At 24.6% G+C, this 12,212-nt stretch overlaps 3 protein-coding genes across 4 annotated transcripts in view; 1 reads left to right on the forward strand and 2 right to left on the reverse strand.

Annotated features, from left to right (window-relative positions):
- Positions 1–116: 116 nt before the first annotated feature.
- LOC102678249 (glycogen [starch] synthase) lies at positions 117–5,790 on the reverse strand. Of its 2 annotated transcripts, none has more exons than XM_006615022.2 (12): positions 5,443–5,790; positions 4,611–4,768; positions 4,348–4,532; positions 3,780–3,976; positions 3,505–3,697; positions 3,158–3,420; positions 2,838–3,048; positions 2,622–2,758; positions 2,421–2,553; positions 1,949–2,335; positions 1,663–1,863; positions 117–1,575 (listed from the first exon to the last, which is right to left on the reverse strand). In XM_006615022.2, exons 2-12 carry the CDS (start codon positions 4,747–4,749, stop codon positions 1,543–1,545), a joined length of 2,079 nt encoding a protein of 692 aa, XP_006615085.1. In that variant the 5' UTR covers positions 4,750–4,768; positions 5,443–5,790; the 3' UTR covers positions 117–1,542. The 2 variants fall into 2 exon arrangements, with proteins under 2 accessions (XP_006615085.1, XP_031365995.1); XM_031510135.1 differs by having other exon boundaries at positions 5,436–5,790.
- Positions 5,791–6,297: 507 nt separating this feature from the next.
- On the forward strand, positions 6,298–8,806 carry LOC102678501 (ruvB-like 2). The gene is made up of 7 exons (XM_006615023.2): positions 6,298–6,450; positions 6,837–6,950; positions 7,021–7,455; positions 7,546–7,978; positions 8,053–8,321; positions 8,397–8,502; positions 8,571–8,806. The coding sequence occupies exons 1-7, from the start codon at positions 6,445–6,447 to the stop codon at positions 8,594–8,596; spliced, it is 1,389 nt and encodes a 462-aa protein (XP_006615086.1). The 5' UTR covers positions 6,298–6,444; the 3' UTR covers positions 8,597–8,806.
- LOC116185537 overlaps positions 8,728–12,212 on the reverse strand; it is a 7,788-nt gene continuing 4,303 nt past the window's right edge. Inside the window, exons 2-3 of the mRNA XM_031510120.1 lie at positions 9,216–9,347; positions 8,728–9,151 (exon numbers count right to left, since the gene is read on the reverse strand). Coding sequence (XP_031365980.1) covers positions 9,123–9,151; positions 9,216–9,347 — 161 coding nt within the window. The 3' untranslated portion in view covers positions 8,728–9,122. The remainder of the gene's footprint in view (positions 9,152–9,215; positions 9,348–12,212) is intronic.

Below are 12,212 nucleotides of genomic sequence, written 5' to 3' on the forward strand. Positions count from 1 at the left end.
TTTTACGCGAACATAGGCCTAATATTATTTTGACGCGATTATATAATTTATTAGAAACAATTTAAAAAATGACTATACAATTAACTGCGATTTCATTAATATTTCATGAAAATCACTTTTTTTTCTTTTTATCAATATTTAATTGAAAAAATCATTGTTTCCTTTAATCATGTAATCTTTGCTAGCGCAAAAAATAACTTTTTATGGAAATGACATTATTATTCTTGAATAATACAGATCAACACTTTTACCGTCCGTTGTTTTCATATTTTTCAACGATTATAGTCAGCAAATAATGTTAAAACATAGCTGTATTAATAGCGAATAAAAATCAATTTATTAAAAATCAAAAATATCGTTTATCGTTTATCATATATCATATATCATATATCATAACTGCCTCTGCCTCTGAAATTTTATTATCTTAGAAAATCGAGGCTAACTTTTAACTTCAACGAGAAAAGTGTTGATCACTATTTAGTATAGCATTATGTATTCTAGAAACTAAAATATTTTATATTCGATGTCAGCATTTTTGTAATACATAAACGTTAGCGTATAAATCATGGAAGTGGACGTACGTTAAAAACGGAAAATGTGTCGAATCTCGTCTCATACACCTCGTATATTTACCCAGCTTTGCGTGGTAATGAACCATTCCAAATTTCACTCTCTCAGTGTAATAATCATCAAAGACATTTAAATATTTTTAACTTATCATAAAGATGATTAATGGCTTTGTATATTGTTGTATTTGTTATATTTAGATTTATTGTTATATAATATGTTATTGGTTTCTTAATGTGTACATATTTATTTTAATGTTTTTGCAAGAAACAAGACAATTTGGTAACTGTGAATGCCAAATGTAATAATTTCGTCTTAAAAAAATGTAACTTTTTAGCACTTTGTTTTGTATATTATGTTGATAATTAATAATATAATAATTCTTACAAACCGAAAATATTCTATTAGCATTGTTAAAAAGAAACTGATTAAAATACACATAAAAATTTTATTTTCAGGAATTATCGCATCAACAAGATCGAATATATATAAGAAAATCTCTAAAAAAAAACATTAATCGTCCTAAAGAATTGACTAAAAATTTTAAAAAACTTTTATTCCTGCACTAATTCTCATAAAAATATATACCGTCTCTATACACACAATAGGAACACTCGCTAAATATACGCATATGTATAACATTAAATATAGTTTTTAAAAGATAACAATATCATCATAAATCAATGAAATATTACGTGCGAGTATGATTCGTGGAAGACTTGTTCGTAACGATTTTGCATGTAAATATTATTGTATATAATGTTATATTATCATGATCATTTCTCGTATGGTGTGCAAGTAAGAGTATATGATATGTAACTATAAAAGTGAAAAGTATGACAAATGACTGATTTAATTCATTCTCTTCATGGAATATCATATTAAAAAAATTTGGCACTATTATCACGAAGTCTCCACGTTTTCATTCAATATATATAATTATTTCTCACTAGTTTTTTTGATATTTTTGAGCATTTATCTGCCACTTGTTTGGCGCAATTCTTCTAACTAAAATAAAAAATAATAATTTTAAGTTTCGAAATTTAATTGAAATTTTTAAATTAGAATTCAAAAAAATAAGAAAAAATTAGAAACCTCTTTTTCATCATCTACTTCATCTTCTTCGTCAGATCCGTGAACTGAAGCAGCCGGAGTAGTATGTCTAGAAGAAGAAGGTGACGGTGGTTCACTAATTGGTCTAGGATAACTAAAACGTCCTACTCCACCTTCGGCAAATTCAGAAGCTAATTCTGGATAAACAGTCGTCAAAGCTTTGATTCTGGCTTGGCGATAATACTGTGAAAACAATTGCATTTAAAAATGTATGTGTGTGTGTGTGTGTGTGTGAATGAATTAGAATTTATATTAAAATAGTACTTACAATACCAAGATTTCTCCAATCAAGAAGATCACTAAGACGTTCTGTACGATTTCTCTGAATAATACGTTGTCGGCGGCTTAATCGTGCAAAATCAAACATATATTGGGCAAGTTGTTGAACACTACTTTCCAGGCTAATAAATCGCCTATCCACAATATAAATACCATAACTCATTGGATCAGCTATATGCTCTTGCATAAAACATCCGAATCCAGATAGATTCGTAGTTATACTAGGAATACCCATAACAGTACATTCCGCAGGTGTATACCCCCAAGGTTCATAATATGATGGAAAGACACCCAAGTGACATCCTCTGACGAATTCTTCATAATCGAGACCAAATAATGGATTTGTCGATGATAGGAACTCTGGATGAAATACTATCTACGATATGAAATTGATATCAATTATACATGATTGAATAATAATAAATATATATTTAGATATAATATATATATTATTAGATTACTTTTACTCGATCGTGAACCGTATTAAAAAGATTGCATCTTCTAATAGCATTCAATACCGGATCATTCCAATCATCTATAACATTATGCGTGGTAACTGGAGGCAAACCATTCCTTTGTAACGCATATAAACACCTATAATAATGCAAAAAATTATAATATTTTAAACTTTAATCTGTATCATTACTAATTTTAATATTTACCGTTTGATTTTTATAGTATCTTCTTTTTGCAAAAGGTCTTGCACGTCAGGCATACGACCAGAAAGGCACATTTCATACATACGCTTTCCTATTTTTTGTTGTATATCATTAATTGTATCTCTCAAAGACTTTGTGACCTTTAATGAGGAAATAATCTCAAATCTTTTTTATTATTGCAGTCCTTTTTCAATTTAAAAAATAAATTATTTAACTTACAGCATGACCACGCAATGATTCTACATTAAAATTATTAGTCCGTGCTGGAAAAATTAAGAAAGCCACAATAGTTACATCAGGTCTAGATGTTTTTAAATAATGATTCAATCTAGCCAAAGCTTCGATAAATATATCGGCACCCTTGTTTCCAAACTCATAACGTCCAGCAATGAAAAAATATAAAGTTTTGTCCAAATCAAAATCATAATGTCTAAAATGATTTTTAAAACAATGATTTAATATAGATAATTTATATAATAAAAAAAGTTAATATTACACGACAATGTGTACAATATTATACATTTTTTTTTCCTACATACCCATAAAAATGTCCTCTGACGAATTCATGTATTTTTTCTTTACTAACAGCATGCAAATTTTGAAATTCATGAAGTGCTGCAAATTTTTTTACATTGAGTCCATTCGGCGTGATTATATCGGGTTTTCTTTTCAATAAATGCTCTGCTTCGAAACCTGTTATGTCCGAAACGGTTGTAAATATATGTGCCAAATGTGTAGCTGCACGTTCCATACAATATCTATGATAAATTTGGCGTTTTCCCGCTTCTTCATCTACATTAAACTATGAACAAATAAAAAATTAAAATATATTTAAATATTGAAAAAAACATTAATTTTAATAGCTTTATAAAAGAGAAAGAGATACCAAATCTAAATTGTTATAAAAATCAGTCTTCCCTGCACATAGGTATCTTCCAAGCAAAGTAGCGTGTGTAGTAAAAACCGTAGCAACATCTACATGTCTAGTTCTTAAAGCAATTAAACCAACACCAGCTTGCCATTCATGACAATGAACCACTATACGAGGAGGAACATCAATATATCCTTCAGCAGCTAATCTAAAATTAAAAAATTTATATTTAATGTTTTTCAAGAAATAATAAAGAAAATAGAATTGATTTTTATTTAATAAAAATTCACCTGAATTCAGAAATAAATTGACAAACGAGATAACCGAGAATAACTGCATCATTAGATTCTATATCTAAATGAGGAATACCAAGATTACAAGTATTCCATAATTCTTGCTTATACTCGTCCAACTTCCATGCTGCACTTCCAATATCAAACAGAATGATTTGTGGATTTCCATCCACTAGCCAGGTTCCTGTTACCACCTCAATAACATCTTTTACTTTATAGCAAAATAAATTTTATTTGATTTTCATTTTTAAAAAATAGCAAATAAAAAAAGAACAAAGAAAGACAAAGAGAATAATTATATTTCATCTACAGAGGCAATTGACCTTGTAGTAATTTTAATCTTGTATTTGGACTTTAGCCAAATTATTATTTTTGGTTCATTATAAAATGTTAGTAACTGCAAATATGTATCTCTGTTAAAACATTCTGTCTAAATAACAATGTATGTTTCATTCATACTTTTTTCTATTAGTTATCTTTAGAATTAAAATATTAATATTTTTTAAAATATCTTATATATTATTGTATATTATTTCTATATTATTTATATATTATTTAAACTTACTTTAAATCCTTGATCACGTAAAACTTGTACAGCTATATGCAATGGATTATTATGTGGAAAATCTGCTTCTTCAACTTCAGTACGTGCTGAAGTTTCCTTATATGGACCAATAAGACAATATTGATCACCCATTTCTTCTGTAGATACGTAAGCTTTAGAACGTATTACAGTATATATACCACCAACTAAAAATACAATAGTTAATAAAATTATAATTGTATAAACAAACAAATTAATGTTTTATTATGTTATATTATTTATACCTTTATTAGCAGCTTCCCATGCAACTTCAAAATACCATCGATTTTCATGCTGTGCTGAATATCCACGATCCATAAATTCAAGTAAATCATTACTACTGTCCATACGATAAAATCTTCTAGATACCCGTTCTCTTGACATTTTGTTCTCTTTTTGCAACCTTAAATATTGGGCAATAAATTTAATTTTATAAATACTTAAAATCATGTAATATTATTTTTAGGAAAATTTGGGTATATAAAAGAATTGACCATTTTAATAGCAATGTTATTAACAATATATTTAGGGTTTAATGATAAAAAATCATTATGTTTTACAATAATAATAAATTATTATCAAGACAATTTTATATTAATTTTATATATTAATTTTTCTAAAATAATTTTTCATTCAATAACAAAAATTATAAAATTATAAACAATAATTTTTTTTTCTTTGAATAAATAATATTAATTTTAATTCGGTACTACAATTCAAAAATAAATATTTTAAACCATTAAACAAATATTAAAACAATTATTGAAACGATTATTGAAACAGTTACAGAATATTCTATTTTAAGATGAAGATTAAAATCAGTATGAACGGGAATAACTTTATAAGCATTAAACATTTTAGTATAAGTTTATTTTGAACAGAAATATTGTAGCCAAAAGAAGCACGTTGTGTCTTGAAAGAATTTATTAAAGGTCAATGACAGTATGAAGTAATGCCATTTCTCTAAGGGTTTGCCGGTTCAATGGAACCATGCGACGAAAGAAATTTCCTTTGAAACATTAAGAGAAAACACGAGTCAAAAAACAATTTTTAAATATGAATATGAACACTTATTACCACTCAAAATAATATATCGCAATAGAAAAAGGAAAAAAATGAAAAACAAGTGGTGGACGGATGAACAATTCTACGGTCAACCTCGTGTGAAGGTCACCACAAACTACGAAAGGTCACAAGGGCTCAACGGGGCTCGGTTTCTCGGTCTACATTAAACACGATGAAACTTTGTCGATTCACTGATAAACACATTGCTTTATGTTTCTTTTGTAACTACAGATGGCACAAGATATCTCAAAGAAACCGTCGTTGGCTTAAGATCAATTTCTTCAATTTCTTCAGATAATATATGTCATATGTCTGAGAAATATGTGTTATTCAATTGCGTACTTGTAAAGTATTTTGACGCAATTGCAAATGTCATTTTATTTTTAAATAAGAACTATATACATAAAAATATCATTACGTTGTTAAATTTATATTGTTAATGAAACTTTATTTTAATCGAAATCACGAAGAAAATTTGGAATATTCAAATTATCGAATATGAATGCTCATATTCTTAATTTATATTTCTTTAATACTATTTATATAAACACAAATTTTAAATATAATAAAACAATTAATAATTTTGTGAAAAATAATATAATATAATTATTGTAATAAAATTATAACATAATTGATTATATAAATTCTATAAGAGTTTTGATTTATATAATCACATTTATGATATTAATTAAAGCATAATTAAAATTTCTTATAATATCAAAATTATATTAAAAATATAAGTGTAATTAAACATTTTAAGAATTAATTTTAAAGTTATAAATAAAAAAAGTCTTATTTCTTTGCTATTTCTATTTGAATTTTTACCGCTTATTTTTCATACAATCGACAATTTCATATTTATTTTATTAGTTCATAACTTATTCTCTAGATGTCTCTATATTCTATGCAGTTATAAGTTTCCTTTCTAGTACATATTCATGAAGTTGTGAATTTTTAAAGTAGTTTAAAATATTTCAATTTGTTGATAGTGTAACACGTGGAAAACCAGTGAACATGGCGGTAAATATTTATTATAAATTAATATTGTATTTATTATTTAATTTCATTTTAATATACTATATTTGATAAATAAATTCATATTAATATGCTTTATCTTATTTTTGTCGCATAACCTTTCTAGAATAAATTCATTTTTTATTTAAAAATCTTCCAATTAAAATTGTAAAGAACATTTTTATTTATCTTATTATTTATTAATATATTGTATTATATTTTAATATAAAATAATATTTAATATTCTTATATTTCATCTTAAATGAAATTTAAGATAAATAGGTTGGCATAGCAACTGTTGTTTGATCAGTATTTGCTTTTGTAATATTATTTATATTGTATATTATAAAATATTACTATAATGTATTAACATAATTATTTTTTTATTTTAGGCTGTTGGAGCTGCAAAAGTTCAAGAAGTTCGTGAAATCACAAGGATAGAAAGAATTGGAGCTCATTCTCATATTAGAGGTTTAGGCTTAGATGATAGCTTGGAGCCTCGTCATGTAATATATTATATTTTTAAGTATTATTATTTTAATATTTATTTTTATTAAATTATATATAATTGCTTAGGTATCTCAAGGAATGGTTGGTCAACTTATGGCTCGCAGAGCAGCAGGAGTTGTTCTTGAAATGATTAAAGATGGTAAAATAGCAGGTAGAGCTATATTATTGGCAGGTCAACCTGGTACTGGAAAAACTGCAATTGCTATGGGAATGGCACAAGCTTTAGGAATGGATACTCCATTTACTTCAATGGCAGGTTCTGAAATATATTCTTTAGAAATGAGTAAAACTGAAGCTCTGACTCAAGCTATTAGAAAATCTATTGGTGTTAGAATTAAAGAAGAAACAGAAATTATTGAAGGTGAAGTTGTTGAAATTCAAGTGGATAGACCTGCTACAGGTGTAGGTGCTAAAGTTGGTAAACTGACATTAAAAACAACAGAGATGGAAACAATTTACGATTTAGGAAATAAAATGATTGACAGTTTAATGAAAGAAAAAGTTAGTAAGAATAAAAGATTAATGTTAATGCTTTGTTATTTTTAATATTTTAATATTTTTTGGAATTTTTAAAATGATTTCTTATTTAAGGTACAAGCTGGAGATGTGATTACAATTGATAAAGCTACAGGAAAAATAAACAGATTGGGAAGATCATTTACTAGAGCTCGTGATTATGATGCAACTGGTTCTCAAACTCGTTTTGTACAATGTCCTGAGGGTGAATTACAAAAACGCAAGGAAGTTGTACATACAGTAACTTTACATGAAGTTGATGTTATAAACAGTAGAACCCATGGATTTTTGGCATTATTTTCTGGCGATACAGGAGAAATTAAATCAGAAGTACGAGAGCAAATAAATGCTAAAGTTGCCGAATGGCGTGAGGAAGGAAAAGCTGAAATCGTTCCAGGTGTTTTATTCATCGACGAAGTTCATATGCTTGATATTGAATGCTTTTCATTTCTCAATCGAGCACTCGAAAATGAAATGGCACCAGTCGTTATTATGGCAACAAATAGAGGTTCTTACATACAGTTTTATATACATATTACTTTTAAATAATATAAAATTAATTGGCAAACTCTTCTCATATAGGTATTACTAGAATCAGAGGAACAAATTACAAAAGTCCACATGGTATTCCAATAGATTTGTTGGATCGTATGATTATTGTTCCAACAAGTCCTTATCAAGAAAAAGAATTGAAAGAAATTTTAAAAATAAGATGTGAAGAAGAAGATTGTGAAATGGCGGATGATGCTTTAACAGTTCTTACTAGAATCGCTCTGGAAACATCATTAAGATATGCGATTCAATTGATTACGACTGCTTCTCTCGTTAGTCGACGAAGAAAAAGTACAGAAGTGAGTATATTTATTTCTATGTGTATTTTTGTATTATTGTTAATAAAAATATTGTTAAATAATATATAATTTCAGGTCAATATTGATGATGTGAAGCGTGTTTATTCACTGTTTCTCGATGAAAATAGATCCACTCAGTTCTTAAAAGAATATCAAGATGATTTTATGTTTAATGAAATACGTAAGTAAAAAAAAATGGTAACATTGTGCTCGATTATAACGTTTTATATATATTTATTTTTATTTCAGCGGAAGAACCAATGGAAATATCGTAACGATAAGTAAATAAATAGAAATTTTGGATGTTCAATAAAAGTTTATAATTTTTTACTTATTATTTTCATAATATTCCTTGAAATATTAAATAGATATAGATAAATATAATATACGTAAGCATATAATATTAAAAACGATGCATTATATTTTTATTAAATACAAAAACTTAACAAATTCTGTTTTTAGTTTAATACAATTTGGTTTTTTAATATTTGATTTTTGTTTCACTTATTAAAATTAATATAAATTCATACTGAACAAAAATTATTAATATTAGTTATCGAGGTAAATTAATTTTTGGTCTGAAAACTTATTACTGCATAATGCAATTTTTAAAATCTGTTGTACACACACTCGTACGCGCACATATATAAAATAAATCCGAGATTTATTTGAAATTTTTGCACAATTGATTGATTCTCTGAATTGATTGATTCTCATGTAACAATAATGAATTTATATTGCTTCATTATTGACAAATTTTACGATTTATCATCGTAAAATCACATAATAATTTTCATGGATTTATGTTTTTTTATCTTGACTCTTCTTGACTGTAACAAATAATATTTATTGTTTTCTTTATTGGCTATATAATTTTTTTTATATTTAACTTACTTGTTATTAGTTTAACTCCATCTTCAGGTTTAGAGGATGATTGTGCTTTTTTATTTTTTGATACAAATCCAAAATTATATTCCATTTTATAGACGGGAAGAGGAATCACTGTAGATGAAACTGGTATCATCACTGAAATAACATTAATAAAATATCACAATTTTTTTCGTTATTTCAAATTTTAGATGATTCATAATATAATTAAATATTCTTGGAATATATATTCAAAAGAATTGAAATATCACATCACGAAAAAACATCGTGATGTGAAATCTCATATATATTAAGTATAATAATATTGTTCAATCATTTTAATATAAGGAAAATATCTCTTATAATATAAAATATAAAAGTGATAATATAAAAGTACAAAAATAGAAAAAAATTATAAAATATATTATCCGCAATATATCATTAATAAAAATATTCTCTTATGAATTTAATTTTATAATAATTTATAATTAATTATTAATTTATTGAATATCTATTAAAATATATAGAATGATATTTTAATTATTCGTTTGAAAAATTAATATTAATCAAATGAAAATCAAATCGTCAAGATAATAATCTAATATCAAATGAATTATTTATTGTTTCACTTATTAAGATCTTTATATTGTGTCTACTTTAGTCTCGTTATTATAAAATCATAATTAAATTTTTATTATTATAGTTCAATATAATAGCTTAGGAAATACGCTACTACGAAATTTTTTTTTACCAATTAAAGCTAACGAAAAATAGAAAAAAGGAATTATTTTCTTAATTTGTATAATATGCTCAATTATCTCAATTTAATATTTATGCAATTAATATTATAAACTTTTAAATTTTCCATGCGAACATAATCTGCATTATATTTTTGCATAAAATCATTATTAATTTCTTTGAATAAATCAATTTTGTTTAGTTTCATTATTTAAAAATTAACTATTCGTTCATTATATTAATCAATTTGCTTCAAATTCAAAAACAATTATAACAGTGTATTATAGAATGTAAATGAATACTTTCGAATCGCTGATTCGTATGACTAATTGTATTTTGTGTATTATTATACTTTTTTAATTCTTGTTTGTATTTTAATTTCCAACAACAATCAATAATAGTTTGAAAAGTTTTTCGCTATCGCTTTTCATAACATGAATATTTATTAGATGACAAATATTATGAGAGGATACATTGGTGCTTAATATCGTCTACGTAATAATTATTCAAAGAAAGAATCTATCAATTTTCATTATAAAATGAAAAATTGTAAGTTGCGTACGAAAAAACATCGTGATGTGAAATCTCATATATATTAAGTTAGGTTATATATATAAAGGTTATCAATTATATTTTTATAAACATCTAATTTCATTTACAAAAAAGATAATAATTATGTTTATTATTTAATTTATAATTTATTAATTATTTTTTGTGAGATTTTTAAAAAAATATTTGTCTTTTCATTAAAATATTAATATATTAAAATATATTAAAATAACATAATCTGCATTTTCAAAGTTAATTCAATTCTATCTAGCATTTTAAAATATTTGAAAATTTTAAAGTTCTATTATTTTTCTTGTGTTATTTTTTTTTAAAAATAAATCATTTAAAAAAGATTATTTCTAGATCTTTAGTAATCTGTTAAATAAAATTCATATGAATTTTTTGAAATGAAACATAATATTATAATATATTTTGATAAATCAAAAAATGCAAGATAGTATATTTTAATTTAAAAAAGCAATATAATGGATAAAATCTTTAATTTATCGATTTATTTATCAAAATTACATATATTTCATTATAAATTGATGATAAATCAATTGAATGAAGATAATTTAATTTTAATATCTTTTTATATTTCTTTGATATTAAAATTGGGCTTATTTATATATGATTTAATGGATATCACTAAAGAAAATCTATGAAAATAAAAGTGCATATTCATCAGTATAATATTCATAAATACTATTCGAACATTTATTCGAATAATTCGTTGCATGTTATTTGCTGTTCATAAAAATATATCGATAAACATAGCTTATAAACAATAATATAAATTCAGCCTAAAAATTGTTATATTCAATCCTAAGTAGCAGTTAAAAGCTATTTCAATTTCTTAGTAGACTTTTAATTACATATTAATCATTGACTCGCAACTTTATATTAATAGTGATCGAACTCTTCGGTACTATTAAGAAGCCGATAACTCGATATCACTAATAATCTAATAAACTCGATATTACTAATGGCCCGATAACTAAATTTTCTTAACGATTTAATAACTCAATGGAACCTTTGCTTTCTATCTCACTTAAATATTAATCTCTGACTAGATATTTCTATATCTATATATAGATATTATATATTCTATGTTTCAAAAAATAAAAAACAAATTCGATGTTATTTGCAAAGAATAAGAATAAAGAATATATAAAAATTACATAAAACATAATTTGAGGAAAAAAGATGAATGCATCTTAGTCGACTCTTTCAACAAGAATAAGAACTTCAATATAGTGTGTATCGTTTAGTTATTGGCATATTAATATCTATTAGTATTATAGCATATTATATCTATTAATATTAATATCTATTATCCTGCATAAAATGGTAGTATATTTTTAGTATATTTAGCTATTTATAGTAGCTATTTTTAGTATATTTTTTATTATTTTATTATTTCTAATTTCTTAAAGACAAATTAAAATTTTAAATTTTAAATTATCATTGTTTCTGCATTTTTGTTTTTTTTATAAATAATAGTAATATCAAGCAAAGTGCTATCTGAACTGTGCAATTAAATTTTTTTTTAATGAATAGAAAATTTGTTTTTATTTTTTATTTCAATATATTTATTTTTTTGTATATGCAATTATTTTTTTAATTTTATTGTTTTTTTGTTAATGAAAATTTTCATTATATTTAAATTATTCAATAAATGTATATTTCTGCACAATTCGACAAATTTTGGATGTTTATAGTAGGCATATATATATA

This window comes from Apis dorsata, unplaced genomic scaffold (assembly GCF_000469605.1).
Source record: "Apis dorsata unplaced genomic scaffold, Apis dorsata 1.3 scaffold_207, whole genome shotgun sequence".
In the NCBI taxonomy this organism is placed as follows: domain Eukaryota; kingdom Metazoa; phylum Arthropoda; class Insecta; order Hymenoptera; family Apidae; genus Apis; species Apis dorsata.

What these genes read in the sequence shown, in the direction of transcription:
- LOC102678249 (XM_006615022.2), bottom strand. Translation starts at nt 4,749, where the DNA reads ATGTCAAGAGAACGGGTATCTAGAAGATTTTATCGTATGGACAGTAGT. An exon ending in ATGGGAAGCTGCTAATAAAG is followed by an intron (nt 4,533 to 4,610) that starts GTATAAATAATA and finishes TTGTATTTTTAG; the next exon opens with TTGGTGGTATATATACTGTA. An exon ending in GTCAGAGGACATTTTTATGG is followed by an intron (nt 3,049 to 3,157) that starts GTATGTAGGAAA and finishes AAATCATTTTAG; the next exon opens with ACATTATGATTTTGATTTGG.
- LOC102678501 (XM_006615023.2), top strand. An exon ending in ACAGTTTAATGAAAGAAAAA is followed by an intron (nt 7,456 to 7,545) that starts GTTAGTAAGAAT and finishes TTCTTATTTAAG; the next exon opens with GTACAAGCTGGAGATGTGAT. An exon ending in TTTTATGTTTAATGAAATAC is followed by an intron (nt 8,503 to 8,570) that starts GTAAGTAAAAAA and finishes TTTTTATTTCAG; the next exon opens with CGGAAGAACCAATGGAAATA.